General features: G+C 45.1%; 1 protein-coding gene across 1 annotated transcript in view; it reads left to right on the top strand.

The window, feature by feature from the left end:
- T265_05798 (hypothetical protein) overlaps positions 1 to 10,779 on the top strand; it is a gene marked incomplete at both ends in the record, with an annotated part of 52,116 nt that extends 41,337 nt beyond the window's left edge. The window contains 8 exons of the mRNA XM_009170892.1: positions 653 to 715; positions 809 to 1,123; positions 2,327 to 2,446; positions 4,922 to 5,458; positions 5,708 to 6,149; positions 6,483 to 6,720; positions 7,330 to 7,516; positions 10,444 to 10,779. Of these exons, the coding sequence (XP_009169156.1) occupies positions 653 to 715; positions 809 to 1,123; positions 2,327 to 2,446; positions 4,922 to 5,458; positions 5,708 to 6,149; positions 6,483 to 6,720; positions 7,330 to 7,516; positions 10,444 to 10,779 (2,238 nt within the window). The remainder of the gene's footprint in view (positions 1 to 652; positions 716 to 808; positions 1,124 to 2,326; positions 2,447 to 4,921; positions 5,459 to 5,707; positions 6,150 to 6,482; positions 6,721 to 7,329; positions 7,517 to 10,443) is intronic.
- Between the last annotated feature and the right edge of the window lie 1,591 nt (positions 10,780 to 12,370).

Below are 12,370 nucleotides of genomic sequence, written 5' to 3'. Positions count from 1 at the left end.
GGTGCGTATATGGTGAAATTATGCCAAGCCGTAACTTCAAAAGTTTCCAGTTCAGGTTACTGTGTACTTTGTTGTCGAATCGCCCAACGGCCGTCTTACATTCCAAAGGCGTATTGCATCAGCTGGTGCTGTCCTGCATTGCAATTTCATTCCCTGGGGCTTGACATCTGAAAATCATGAATGACTCTACTGCCAGTTTATTCTGATTATGTCATCTCGGGATTCCTCCCGTCATCGCACGCATTGTCAAATCTTCACACTGTTCTTTTTCTACATATAATCTGCGTGTTGAGCGGAATCGCTTGCCATTGCCCATGAAGTTTTCCACTTTTCATTGGTGGCGTGGTAAAGCAAATCGGTTTTATGTCGCTGCATTCGTGGATTATGGTCTCTTCTGGTTGTCATTTTAGTTGTTTTCTAAGTATCTGTCATTTCTGTTACCACTGCCTAGGGGAATTTACAGTCTTCCTCGGTTGTGGTCGGCTGATAGGTCCAATCTTGGTCACCCAATATCAAAGCTATAGTGGGTCCATTGGATAGCACATCTTATCGTCTAGAAGTGATTGTTATCTTTCTTCAGGGCATGTTAACACTTGGTTGATCATAAACTTATTGCATTACATCTCCCTTTGTTGTTCAACAGCGTTTCCAGTTATCTCCAGATGCCTTTGACGACGAATTCTTCTTTTTCCCACAACCAATCTGCCCACGAAAAGTAAGCTCACGTGTCTGATTTCTATTTAACTGACAGACTTAATACAACCGTGTTATGTGGTCATCTTATGCATCTACACTTTTATCCCCATAGGAAGCTTCGCCGCTTCTGGCTAAGGCGTCTACGGAACCTCTTAGTCAGGAACAGCTTAATCGACCTGCTTCAACCGCTCTGACATGCGCCGTCGCTGCCGCTTCTGGAAACCCTACACCTGTTTTGACAAACGCACCACCTTCAGTCGTAATGCCAGATGCTGCCAAATTGCTCGGAGATGGTTTGAGTAGAACGGGGTCCCCAGACCCGGCTTCTTTCAATAGAGCACAGCCGGGGCTCTCTCCTGCTGTGCAAGCAAATGAAGCAGATGAGGACACCAGTTTCTATGAAGGCTCGGAAAGGTCTCGTAAAAAGGTAATATAGTTTTGTAGTAGCTCATGCACCGTCATTAATACAGCAATATCTTTCCACTATCTTGTGACTAATGATCCCTCAGCTGTTGCCATGGGTGGCGCGTTGTAAAATGCATAGACAGTCGCCAGCTGAGAATGGTGGCTAACGCTCAATACTACCAATGCATGCACCTTTTGGGTACACATGTTGTGCAAATTCAGGGCATCGGTTTTACTCGCTGTATTTGGGAACAGCGTAAGCAATATGCTTCTATTCCTAAACACCCAGCACATCTTCCACAATGTTCTGGAACCCTTCAGGTCGTTCGAAACTTGTCAGCAGTCTGGGAGAATACGAAACGTGGAATACTCAAACGTTTTAACTGAGACGTTTGCCGAGTGGCGCCACAAGCAGGATAGCCAAAAACTATGTTGTTTGAGTCTACTGAGTCAGATTTTTCCAACCCAAGTGGACGTGTCATTTTCTGCAAAACGACTTATCAATTTCATTTAAAAAGGCCCGGAATTGTGTTCATGATATCTGTGCTAGATCGATTGCTTTCGCTAAGAACAGTTTTTTGTGGACAAATTCTGGCGTTATGGATTGTTGCTTCAAATATACTAGAGATTGCACGGTTAATTTGACCTCCAGAAAATGCTTATTTTTATTCTTCTAGACTGATTCATGCTGAGGGTCCATAAAGACTGACTGGCCTATTTTGTGTCCTTTGAGACTATTCGGAAAGTGAACAACAATACATGGTGTATGCATGCGATGTAATTGAATAGATTGGTCGTGTATGGACTGTCGCGTCCATAGCTCGCAGCAACTTGTTGCTAACATACACTTTGTAATGTTTAACCACAACGCTTACTACTAGGACTCGGCGCTCGGCGCCTCAAACGACCCACAATTCACTGCTGCTCGAATATAGTATCGAATGTTCCGCCTAAGCAACTGAAATGGTTCAATGAGCGAGCTTTATGACCTGCTCACGGCTCCGTGAGAGATTTGCAGATTTCCTCCGAAAGGAATCAATATCATTATCATCAATAGCATTATCCCCAGAATGCGTACTAGCCGAAGAAATCACTTCCTAGTTCCGGAAAACAGCTATCTTGATTAGTTAGCCCAGTTAGTGCTTCAGTCGCACACTGCTTTGTTTCACATTTCAGTACTCTTCAGTACAATGATTGATGGTGCTTTATCCCCTTTTCTTTTAAGCGAAAGCTGCGAAAGCCCCCTTCTGGGTATGTGCTTTATGCTGGTGAAGTTCGCAAGCGTTTGTTGCAAGAACGTCGTGACGCACCATTTGGAGAGATCTCGCGTGAAGTGGGACAAATGGTAAGTTTGTTTGCAGTATAGGGTCACTGCTTTCGGGCTGTCTTTTTCCACAGTTTCGGGAAATATTTTTTCGCTAGGCCGGCTTTTTCTCTCGCTGCTTTCCTTCAAATACTTGAACACTTTTCAATACCTCGCTTGTCAGTCAAGAAGTTTGAGAAACCCACAGTACGATTAATTGCTGTACTGTAGCCAAAAACAGCGGTAAAGTCTCCCCCGGGTTCGTTGGTCAGGACACTTGGTCCCTTCTATTGGTCGTATAAAGCGAAATACATAGCTGGAGTTGACGTTTATTTTGTTCTTAGTTGTCAGGGCAGATTACATATGGAGCGAGGTTTAGTGTTCGGCTGGCAGACAGTTGGAATCAGTCAATCAGGATCGCGGCAACTAAACTGCTGGAAAACTACTTTTCATGCACACAGTGCTCGTTGCTGAACGCTGATTATCAGAATCTCACGGAAGGACAGCGGTTTTGTAAAACACTCAGAATGAGGCTTGTAGATCTATTTGATGACCCGTTTGCATTGGGAAATTGGAAGCAGCTAATGCTGGTCCGTTTTTTTACTTCTGATCTCTTGGATTCAGCTGACCTATAATCTAAAACATGTCTCCTTTATTCGTCTCATTGGAGTTGGTTGAAGATGCATGCCACACTCACCTACTTAAAACTTGAGACCCTTGTACCACCTACCTGATGAGCCCCAAGAAGGGCGAAACCGGTCGTGGGCTGTCGAAAAGTTTTCAGCAACCTTGTGAGTAGTTTCCTTTATGAAAATATACTGCGATATCTCGAATATCGTCGCAACTGGAACATGAGGCGACCCTTGTGCAGCGAATTCAGTTGACGAAGTTCATACGGTAGATGTTTACGGAAACCTTTATCGATTTCGACTTCGTGGAAATGATAAAAAGGATCATTCTTTCTCTCTCCGTCAGAAACGCGACTGGCTAATTTTAATTGTTAAGCTACACATTATTTGTTCAGGATCGGTAACAGCTATCAAACTATCTGTCACATTGATGTTCCATCTGCTTTCGTACTTCACCCTCCTTCCCTGCTTCACAACTGAAAGGCATGAAAAACAGAAGCGGCTGTGTGTCTCGTCTTGGTTAGGACCCATTAAGTCAAGTGTCTGTCGATTGGTGTTCAGGCTCAAAGCTCGCACTTTTCACTTCAGAATCGTATGATTTTTGGCCTCGGGGAGGAAGTTCCAGTGGAGTCTGACGTGAAAATTTGAAAGTGCGGTGACCATTGAATAAATATTAGCATAATTAAACTCAGACCTCGTGCTTGCCAATGAACAAACTGATGACACCGATGAATTCCTGTGCCTAGGTTGTAGCATATTTCTCAGTGAATCACGAGAAGGCTTGACTATCCATAGACGTTAAACTTTGGATCTGGTAACTCAGCATGCTATCTGTTACTTGGAACCCTAGGATATAATTACACCGGAGGACTTAGTCGCATACACACCCAATGGAATTCCTATTATTTCAGTTTCGTTCATGAGGAGAGGATAACAGTTCTAATTGAAACTAGTTTCACAGCCCGTCACTATTTCGATATCACATCACTCAGGTTGTTACGGTGTACTGACTCCACCAGGGTTTCAGCCTGCGTTCTCCTATCATTTTTCACTGGTACTGTATCCTCACGCTTACCCTGACAAAGAAATTTATTTCACTGTAAGAACCGGAACAATATCAGCCCTGTCGGGAGCTTATCAGACTTTAATCTCCTACGAATCAAGTCCTGCTGCTTGTTCTCGTGATCACCAGTGATGGAATTTTTAGTTGCTTGTGATGCATAATTGTCATCGACTTTCGAGACGCTGCATTTTTTCCTCTCCAAATCGCTCACATCGGTAATGATTCCGTGCGGTCGCTGAGCTCAGGGATAGAATCACCATCTTTAAGTGGAATTCCCAGTTCTCATGGGAGACTTTCATAGTTTTGCAAATTCCTAACTTCTGGGTAAGGGTGTGTAAGTTAATTCATACAAGTTGTTTGGTTGTTGTGTCATTTATGAGCTCATTCATTTTACTTGATTTAGGGGACCGCAGAAGCTGGTCCGGGGGCATTTCCATAACGCTCATTCAGGTGTGCTAGTGTCGCCCACCCTTCGACCGGCTTAAGTTCGCGGCTTTGTTGTCCATATGATTGTGCCATGTTACTCATGCGCTCGTATGTTTGCTAACCTTCATGTGGCTCTGTACGTAACACCAAACTTATCCAAAAATATTCACCTCTCTATTGAGAATGGGTACCTATATTGGGAATGTGCGTCAGTTTTCTCCATAAAACTCTTCTTTCTCTGCTGCGTTTCTGATGCACTAGAGTGAACAACACCGTCTACTTTCGGTTTAGCTGCGAGTGCTTTATTTTATTGCTCAGGATTTTCCCAGCTACAATGTTCATATTTCACTCTGTTTTTTGTTTGGCTCTCTATGTTCATTCGTTGTCGTGTTGTTCTAGTGGAGGCAAATGTCCACTGCACAGCGAGATTTATACGAGCGCAAGGCCAAACTGATTAAACGACGAATGGAGGAGGAACAGGAACGTGCCCAGGCTCAGGAACAAGAACGTGCTCAGTTGCAATTACAACAGCAATTGGCTGCTGCAAAAGCTGTTATGCCGCAGGATTCGAAACAAAATGTTCCTGTCGGCCAGCCCCGAACAATGCCTCCTCTCATTGGCTCCCCTGTTTCGATACCATCCCAAGTTGTTCCAGGGACTCCTGGCCCCGGTCTACCAACACCAGGTCACATCTCGGTCCCAGGTGTGTCTGCATCTGCTACTCCAGGTGCTACTATGCAGTTCTACCAAACCCCATCAGGACAGGTAATTCAAATTGTTCACACCCAATCGGCTACAACAAATGCAGCTGTTCCGCCTGCAATTCAAAATCCTCACATCCCGGCTGCTACTGCCACTCCTACCTACAGTCAGCCTGGTTTTGGCCCTGTTTCAGCGCTGTCTTCTGCCTGTCAAGTACCAGCCGGAACTCATCATGTAGGCCACATCGTTAACTTTCTCACTTTTTCGCCAGAAATCTTCCTTTTTTTTAATGGACCTTTCCAGCGTTTCTGTTATTCCGGGTACTATTTTGCCTTCTGCTTTTCGGTTGCATCGTTGTTCTGTCTCTAACTGGTTTATCGCAAATCTGCACGGTGCAAAAATGTATTCAGGCTCTATTTTTTACTGTCAGGTCACATTGTTTCCACGTACTAGCTAATCGGCACAACTACCCATCCAATCTAGGTGGTCTACCAGCTACCTGGTCAACCGGGCACGATGGTCCCTGCAGTTTCACTCAGTTCTGCTGGGCCACAGGCGGCGTACTATCACCCTTCTGTGCCTCACCCACACCAGCAGCAGCGCATACTAGTGGCATCCACAGTTGGTCCAGTCACTCCCGGTGCCGTCACAGCTGTCGTCAGTTCCATAGCGAGCCATCTTCCGAACACCTCTTTTCCAGGTGTTCCGACAACTCCACATGGTACCCAAATACTCTTGGCCACTTCAAACACAGGGGCCCATTCCTCATCTGTGGGCTCTGTTACAGCACAATCACTACAAGCTCCCTCGAACGTCTCCGTTGTGAACCCGGTGTCGTGCGGCCCTCGAGCTTTACATCCACTGCCATCCGGTGCCACTGAGTTCATGGGACAACAACAACAGCAATTTCACATGGTTCAGCAAGGTATGGTTCATGTGGCACCGCCTCTTGGTTATCCTGGCCAATTGTTTCTCATATGCACTTGCTCCTTGTCTTACTTATGACTGCAGTCCTTCCTTGATTCGACAACTATTATATTTTTGGCTCATCCTAACAGTAAGACAAAAATTCCTCGGTAGAAGGAGCCTTGGTCGACCGTGCCTTTCTGACCTGTGGCAAACCAACTTGTGATCTACTAATCACCCAGTAGCATGTGAGTCTGCAAAGCCGAACACAAGGCAGACATTGGGACGTGATTTCTAACAATTACCCCTATTCACCTGGTGACTTCATTCAGGTTATTTTTTGCTTTAACAGCCGGCGGTTCTCACCAGCAGGTGGTAACAAACACCATGACAGGCTCTTTGGCAGTCACTCCAACCCCAGGACACGTGAACCAAGCCATGGCTTCATTGCCTTCAAATGTACCTGGTGTCGGACACGTTGGTACCGGTCATCCGCCATCGCAACAACAGCATTTACGCCCGCCCTCACCGATTTTCGTCTCAACGCCCCCGCGAACTTCCCGTGTATTGCATTCTGAGATTTATCAACGGTAAGTTCACCACCCCAGACGGAGTTAATTGTGGCTTTGCTGCAAACGTGGTTATCGTTTCGGCATATCTTACGCATTGAATACTTCGACGAGGCAAAGTTTTGATATGTGCTATTCTTAATTGATTCATGTACTGTGCAATACCAATACAGAAACATGTATTTCCTGACATACGTAACTGACCTTGATAAACAGTGGAGATACTGAAGGTTGCGAGCCCCTCTTCATTCAGTAGCTACCGTGCGTTAACCGATCATAAGGGACCTCACTTCAACGAAATTTTGGTAGTCCAGGCTGCTTGTTTGTTTGGTGAGCTTGACTGTAAACAAGATGACACCATCAGTACTTTTTGTTCAATCCGATCTGTCTACGTAGTTTCGGCGGAAATCGCGTACCAAATGTCTCTCTCTGTAATAATCCATCGAAATTGGCTCTTCGGGAAAAACGCCAGCTCTTGGAGAAACCGAATCCCCACTCAAGCTCAGCTCAAGTGTAGCTCCCAGGTCTCTTCTAATGTTCCGGATTCAATCACGGTTCGATTACAACGCTGCTTGGGGCAAGATGGCCCAAGTGGTTAGAACGCGAATTTACTGACCGGAATGTCCGTAGTTCGAATCCGACCTCCGCCTCTCGACTTCCCCTGTCTACGCTTGGGCAACCTGGCAGTATCCCGGCCCTCGTGCTTCCTTCGGGTGGCATGGCAGCTAGGCACCGGAAGGGTGCTACAGCTGAACAACGCTGCTTGGACATAGTACCGGCGTCCTTCATGATCACAAACCTAAGTTGTGGTCGTGAGGTAACCTCAACGTCACACTCTGCTGAAGTGGTGCACATAGTTTTTAGTTCAACAATTGAAGAAAATCATGACTGACTTTTGATAAAGCGCAACTACAGGTGCCCACAAGAGGAAGTATTTGCTCTAGGTCAGTTCACCAGCTGGAAACAAACCGATCGTGCAATTTCTTAGTTTTTTTCTGGTTTCGCATACAAGAGCTCAGTGTTATCGTATGTCTTGTGTAACCTTTTTGGGTGGTGCAAAGGGCTTCCTATATTTTGAATTTTCCTTGATTCGCCGAAGATGCCGTAACAACATTTCTTTTGTCAGTTACATAAACCGTCTGAGGAAGAATGCGCAAGGTGGCTTGAGTGATTGGCGTAATCAACTATCCGTGTCCGCTGATACAGCGCCCAACTTATCTTCGAATGCCATGAATCAACTGGCAGGCAACTTCTTGGCCAATCCCCAAAATCATGCACATCATGCCAGTGTGACGGAAGCTGTGTGGAGTTTACGAGACCATCTTCTAGAAGATGCTCTAAAAATTCGCTTGCGCTGTCTCTCTTCTGTTGAATGTTTATGAATTTGCTGCCAACTTCATTTGTGGTTCGCACGGCATTATTTCATCACTGTATCCTTATATACATCCTCCTACCTGTTGTTAACTTCATGTTGTATGCTGAATTTAATCTAATAGTAAAACTTGGTAATTCTAACCGTTGTATCCCCGCATCGTTCAAGCATTATTAATACGGTTGTGTGAAGCCTGTGCCGCAAACTATAGGGCGATTGCATCCAGCCTATCCAAATCAAAGTTGAATTCTGTACTAAAACATCTGATCGAGTTAAGTCTGACAGCAATTCACTTCGGTGCACAATCCGTTTGTGGAAAAGCTGAACAGCCGAACGGTTCGCTGTGTCCGAGTAGAGTTTTCAATGGAGTCTTCGTCCTTTAAGTGGAGCTAGTCTCTGCTGAAGGTCCCAGAAGCACTGTACGGCTTTTTCATCCTTGTCGGAAATCGTGACACTTGACGGCGATCTGCACGACTGGCTTCAACTTCGCTACCGAGCCTAATACCCAAATTCGGTTTCGGAAATTGTAATGGTACATCTTCAACTCGTGACTTGATCTTTAGTGCATTCAGGTCTGATAGGCCTCTGAGCAGTTGGCCAGTGTCCCGCTGATTATGACAGTGCAAAACCAGAGGTTCCTGTTTACCATTTAGTACAGTCCAACTGTAAAGTACCCTTCTAAGTTTTCAAAACACTGGGTACTCTGACTGAAGTGGTAGTATATCATATGATATAGCGTGGCTGATAACTGGCGTCGGTGGCGCTCATTCCTGTTGCCTTCTGTCGTGGTCGTCCAATTTAGTGTTCGGTGTGGGTCTTTCACTATTCGTGGCTAGCTAGTGTCAGACTCGTTCCTTTCATTACGTAGTTCTCTTTAGTGATTAATCGATGGAACACCAACGCCCAGTACCACTGTTGCTATCAGCGAACATTATTTCGCCTAACCTTGACTAGAGACCATAATTTACATCAGCCAGAAATGACATCGCAGTCCGTTGTAACATCTACGGTGATGATGGCGCTGAACATCATATCTTATCGGAAAGTTTGCGTTTGAGGTATGGTTGTCCTATACCTGTGTTCCAAATAAACATTTCATCCCAACTCCAAAGTAATAGTTGCCAAAGTCTTCTTGGTTGCGAAATCTCCAGTTGCAACGGCCAAGTGTTCCCCGATGAAAATGACAGTGGTGCCCGTTTGGAGAACGAAATCTTTCATTTGTTAGAAATGCAATCTCCCTCTGATGAAGAAACGCCGGCTTACATCAAACTATCTTCCTGACAGGGTCTTCGCCTGATGTGAGCTGGTTCCCTTCTGCAGACGAAATTCAGGTGCTTCCACATCTGTTCAGTACTCATGTTAGACCATGGAAAATCTTCGCCCGCACGATTTGAATGCACTGCTCCATCAGGACCGAGCACCAAGTGTTGCATCAATTCTTGCCGTTTGATCTGGAGGAGAAAATTTGTCCCGATCATCCGATTATGATATGGTAATCTTGACAGGAACATCTATTTTGATGCTTTCAGAAAAATAGCTCACGCTGAAAGCCCAAAAATGTCAAGTCATTCTATTCTCAGTTCATGTCCAATCCTGTCCAAGAATAGGCAACTTGACGGTATCTCAACCCTCGTGCTATCAAGGTGCATGCAATTTATGCACCAAAAGAATATTACAGCTGAAAGATCAATTTTTCGCCATCCGTCTACTAATCTCTTCCATGGGTGGGTTTGTTTGACAACTTTGGTAGTACCTTCTGCATTGCAACATGCTGGTCACTGATTAGCTGTAGACCTGTAGAGAAGCAGTCGTATCTAGGATTTAATTTTTTTTGGATTAACTCGGGAAGATTCTTTTCAATGGGTGGTACTGTCGTGTCTCTGAAGTTTTCTCTTCAGCTAACTCTTTAAAATACAGAAGACACAGATTGACTAGCCACTTTTTTCACGATCCGTGACATCGAAAACGCCTACGCGTAAATTATCTACCAGATGCTTTAGTGAAGATGTGTTTATATGCCAAGTCAAGACAGCCATGGTATTCAACTAACTTTCATGGAAGGGACCGTACCGGAGGTCTGAGAGTGATTGCTAATTAAATCAGCTAGCGAGAGCATTGGTGCCGCGAGCCAGGTGTTTCACGTCACTGATCATATAAAGTCCGATTTTCGAATTATCCGAAAAGATATGCTTATTTGTTTAATATCCTTGAGCAAGATATTTTGTCTGACCGGCTCTACACACTTCGTGGGCCAAGGGACACTTTCTGGATTCCATTCAACAGTACAGTGCAGTACTAAAAACTGGCCTCCTGGACACATCACTTGTGGTCGTTAACCGTGTGACTGGCACAACTCGAAAGTCGTGCGTCAGGGTATGCTGGCCGCTGCCATTGGTATAAAATCTCGTCTACCTAAACTTTGTCCTCAAACACCTGGATTTCTGTGGCCTGAACCGCATCCGGAGATGCGAGTTCCCTCAAAAGATTCGTTGTTAGTTGGAAAACTGTCAACAGGTTTCACGGTGGTTGCAGCCTCCAGCTTCGTTTGCCGATGGTCTAAGGGGATATGGATGGATAGCTACGCATTGAAGGCAGTAGTCACCCCGGTTAACGCATTAATCAAGGAGCAACAGTGGGATTTTCAGTCAAAAGATTCGGAGGGTGAGGCAGGCAGTGGAGATAGCGGCTTGATGTATTTGCGTTATTAAGCGCTTGGCTGAGACATAACTGCCAATAACTATAGACACAGATTTGTACCGTCTCAGTATGCCCATCCAAAGAGTCGGTGACAATCAGCGCGTCTGAGTTTGCTGGTACTGCTTTCGCACCTCGCTGCCAAATCACTACTTGACCCCAACTGCCTTGTTTCGGGCCTCCGCGTGGTTCCCCGAAAACAGCTGCTCGAGGAAGTCCGTGAACTGGCATACGGAGTACGTGACAGAGCCAGTGCAACGTATGGAGTTTGTTTAGTTGGTCTTTCATTGGTGGGTTATTTATTCCGAAAACAATCCGACAGGTTGCAAAAATACTGATCTGGTGTTCCCACCAGAGTAATATTGCTCCAGTCACCCATGGTCAATCATTGGAATATCTTTCAGCATCTCCAGCTCGCGACGGCCAGATTTGTGGCTCACATGACAACATGTAATACACCGGAGAATTGTGGATTCGACAAAAATTAGCCGTTGCACCACAGGTAATGCAGGTTCACAAAAGTCACTCTAGATATAACAATCCGGATGGAAGGATCATTTATGGCTAGACCATCGGGTATGGTACAGTGACTAACTCAGCTAGGCAATCTGCAAGTAGGAGATTAGGGTTCGATCCCTCCTACTCTGGTAGCAGCACTCTACACTTCGCAAATGTTAAGTACCTCAAAAAGAATCCAAACTTTTCACCGAAAATTGAGGTGCGCCTAAATTCTTATGGGGTTCATATATGACAAGAACGGTCCACCGGACAATGTGTGTGAAATGTATCATTAACGGTTGGCAGACTGGACCAGAAACCTCAGTAGAACCCAGCTAGCCTGAGGACCATTCAACACCGCGGAATGAATACACGAGGCAAAGTGTTGGTCATTGTAGCATTTCCATGAGAAATTTGACATTTACGAGGCATGGCGTTTCGCGAGTCTTGTTGAAGATATAGTAGTATGGTGCTCGGGTATCAACTGCAAATGAAGCCCATGAGTGACTGCGGCTTTCTTTGAAAACTGGTCACTGGAAGCAAACCCTAAATAATTTTCCAGAGAATGTGGGGTTTTAGAATTTCGCGGGGAGTTGGTCTGTTCCGGCTGCATATTTCAGTGATATGTTGCAGATAACTTTTGTTTACGCGGGCAGACTTTCCAGGTCACCGATTGGCATCCGATTACAAGTTTACGAGGATAAGCACGCAATCACAATACTCTCCAAATGGGAATTAAAAGTTACAGAATTTCCAACGTGAATTACACCAAGTACAAGCGTAATGGGTAGTCAATCCAGTTCTCGGTTTCCAAAACCGCTTTCACTCCATGGGGATTCTTGAAGGAAAAATGAGTAATCGGTTACGTGGCTGAGTTAAAACATCGTAATGATGATAATAGGTTTGTTTCCGGAATTTCCGGATGCATACCGATTGAGGCATGATTGGGCCGTTACAATCCGAACGTGGCAGGCAACAACACAACGGAGAGAGACAATACCAAGGGGACCTAATTACCACATGATAGGTATTGGTGAATTATTGAACAATCAGAACAATGGAGCATAAGACACGAATACCGTGTGATGAACATGACTGATGCTCTAT

This window comes from Opisthorchis viverrini (assembly GCF_000715545.1).
Source record: "Opisthorchis viverrini unplaced genomic scaffold opera_v5_114, whole genome shotgun sequence".
NCBI lineage: Eukaryota > Metazoa > Platyhelminthes > Trematoda > Opisthorchiida > Opisthorchiidae > Opisthorchis > Opisthorchis viverrini.
The sequence above is the reverse complement of the archived record's forward strand: the minus strand, read 5'-3'. Positions and strand labels throughout refer to the sequence as shown.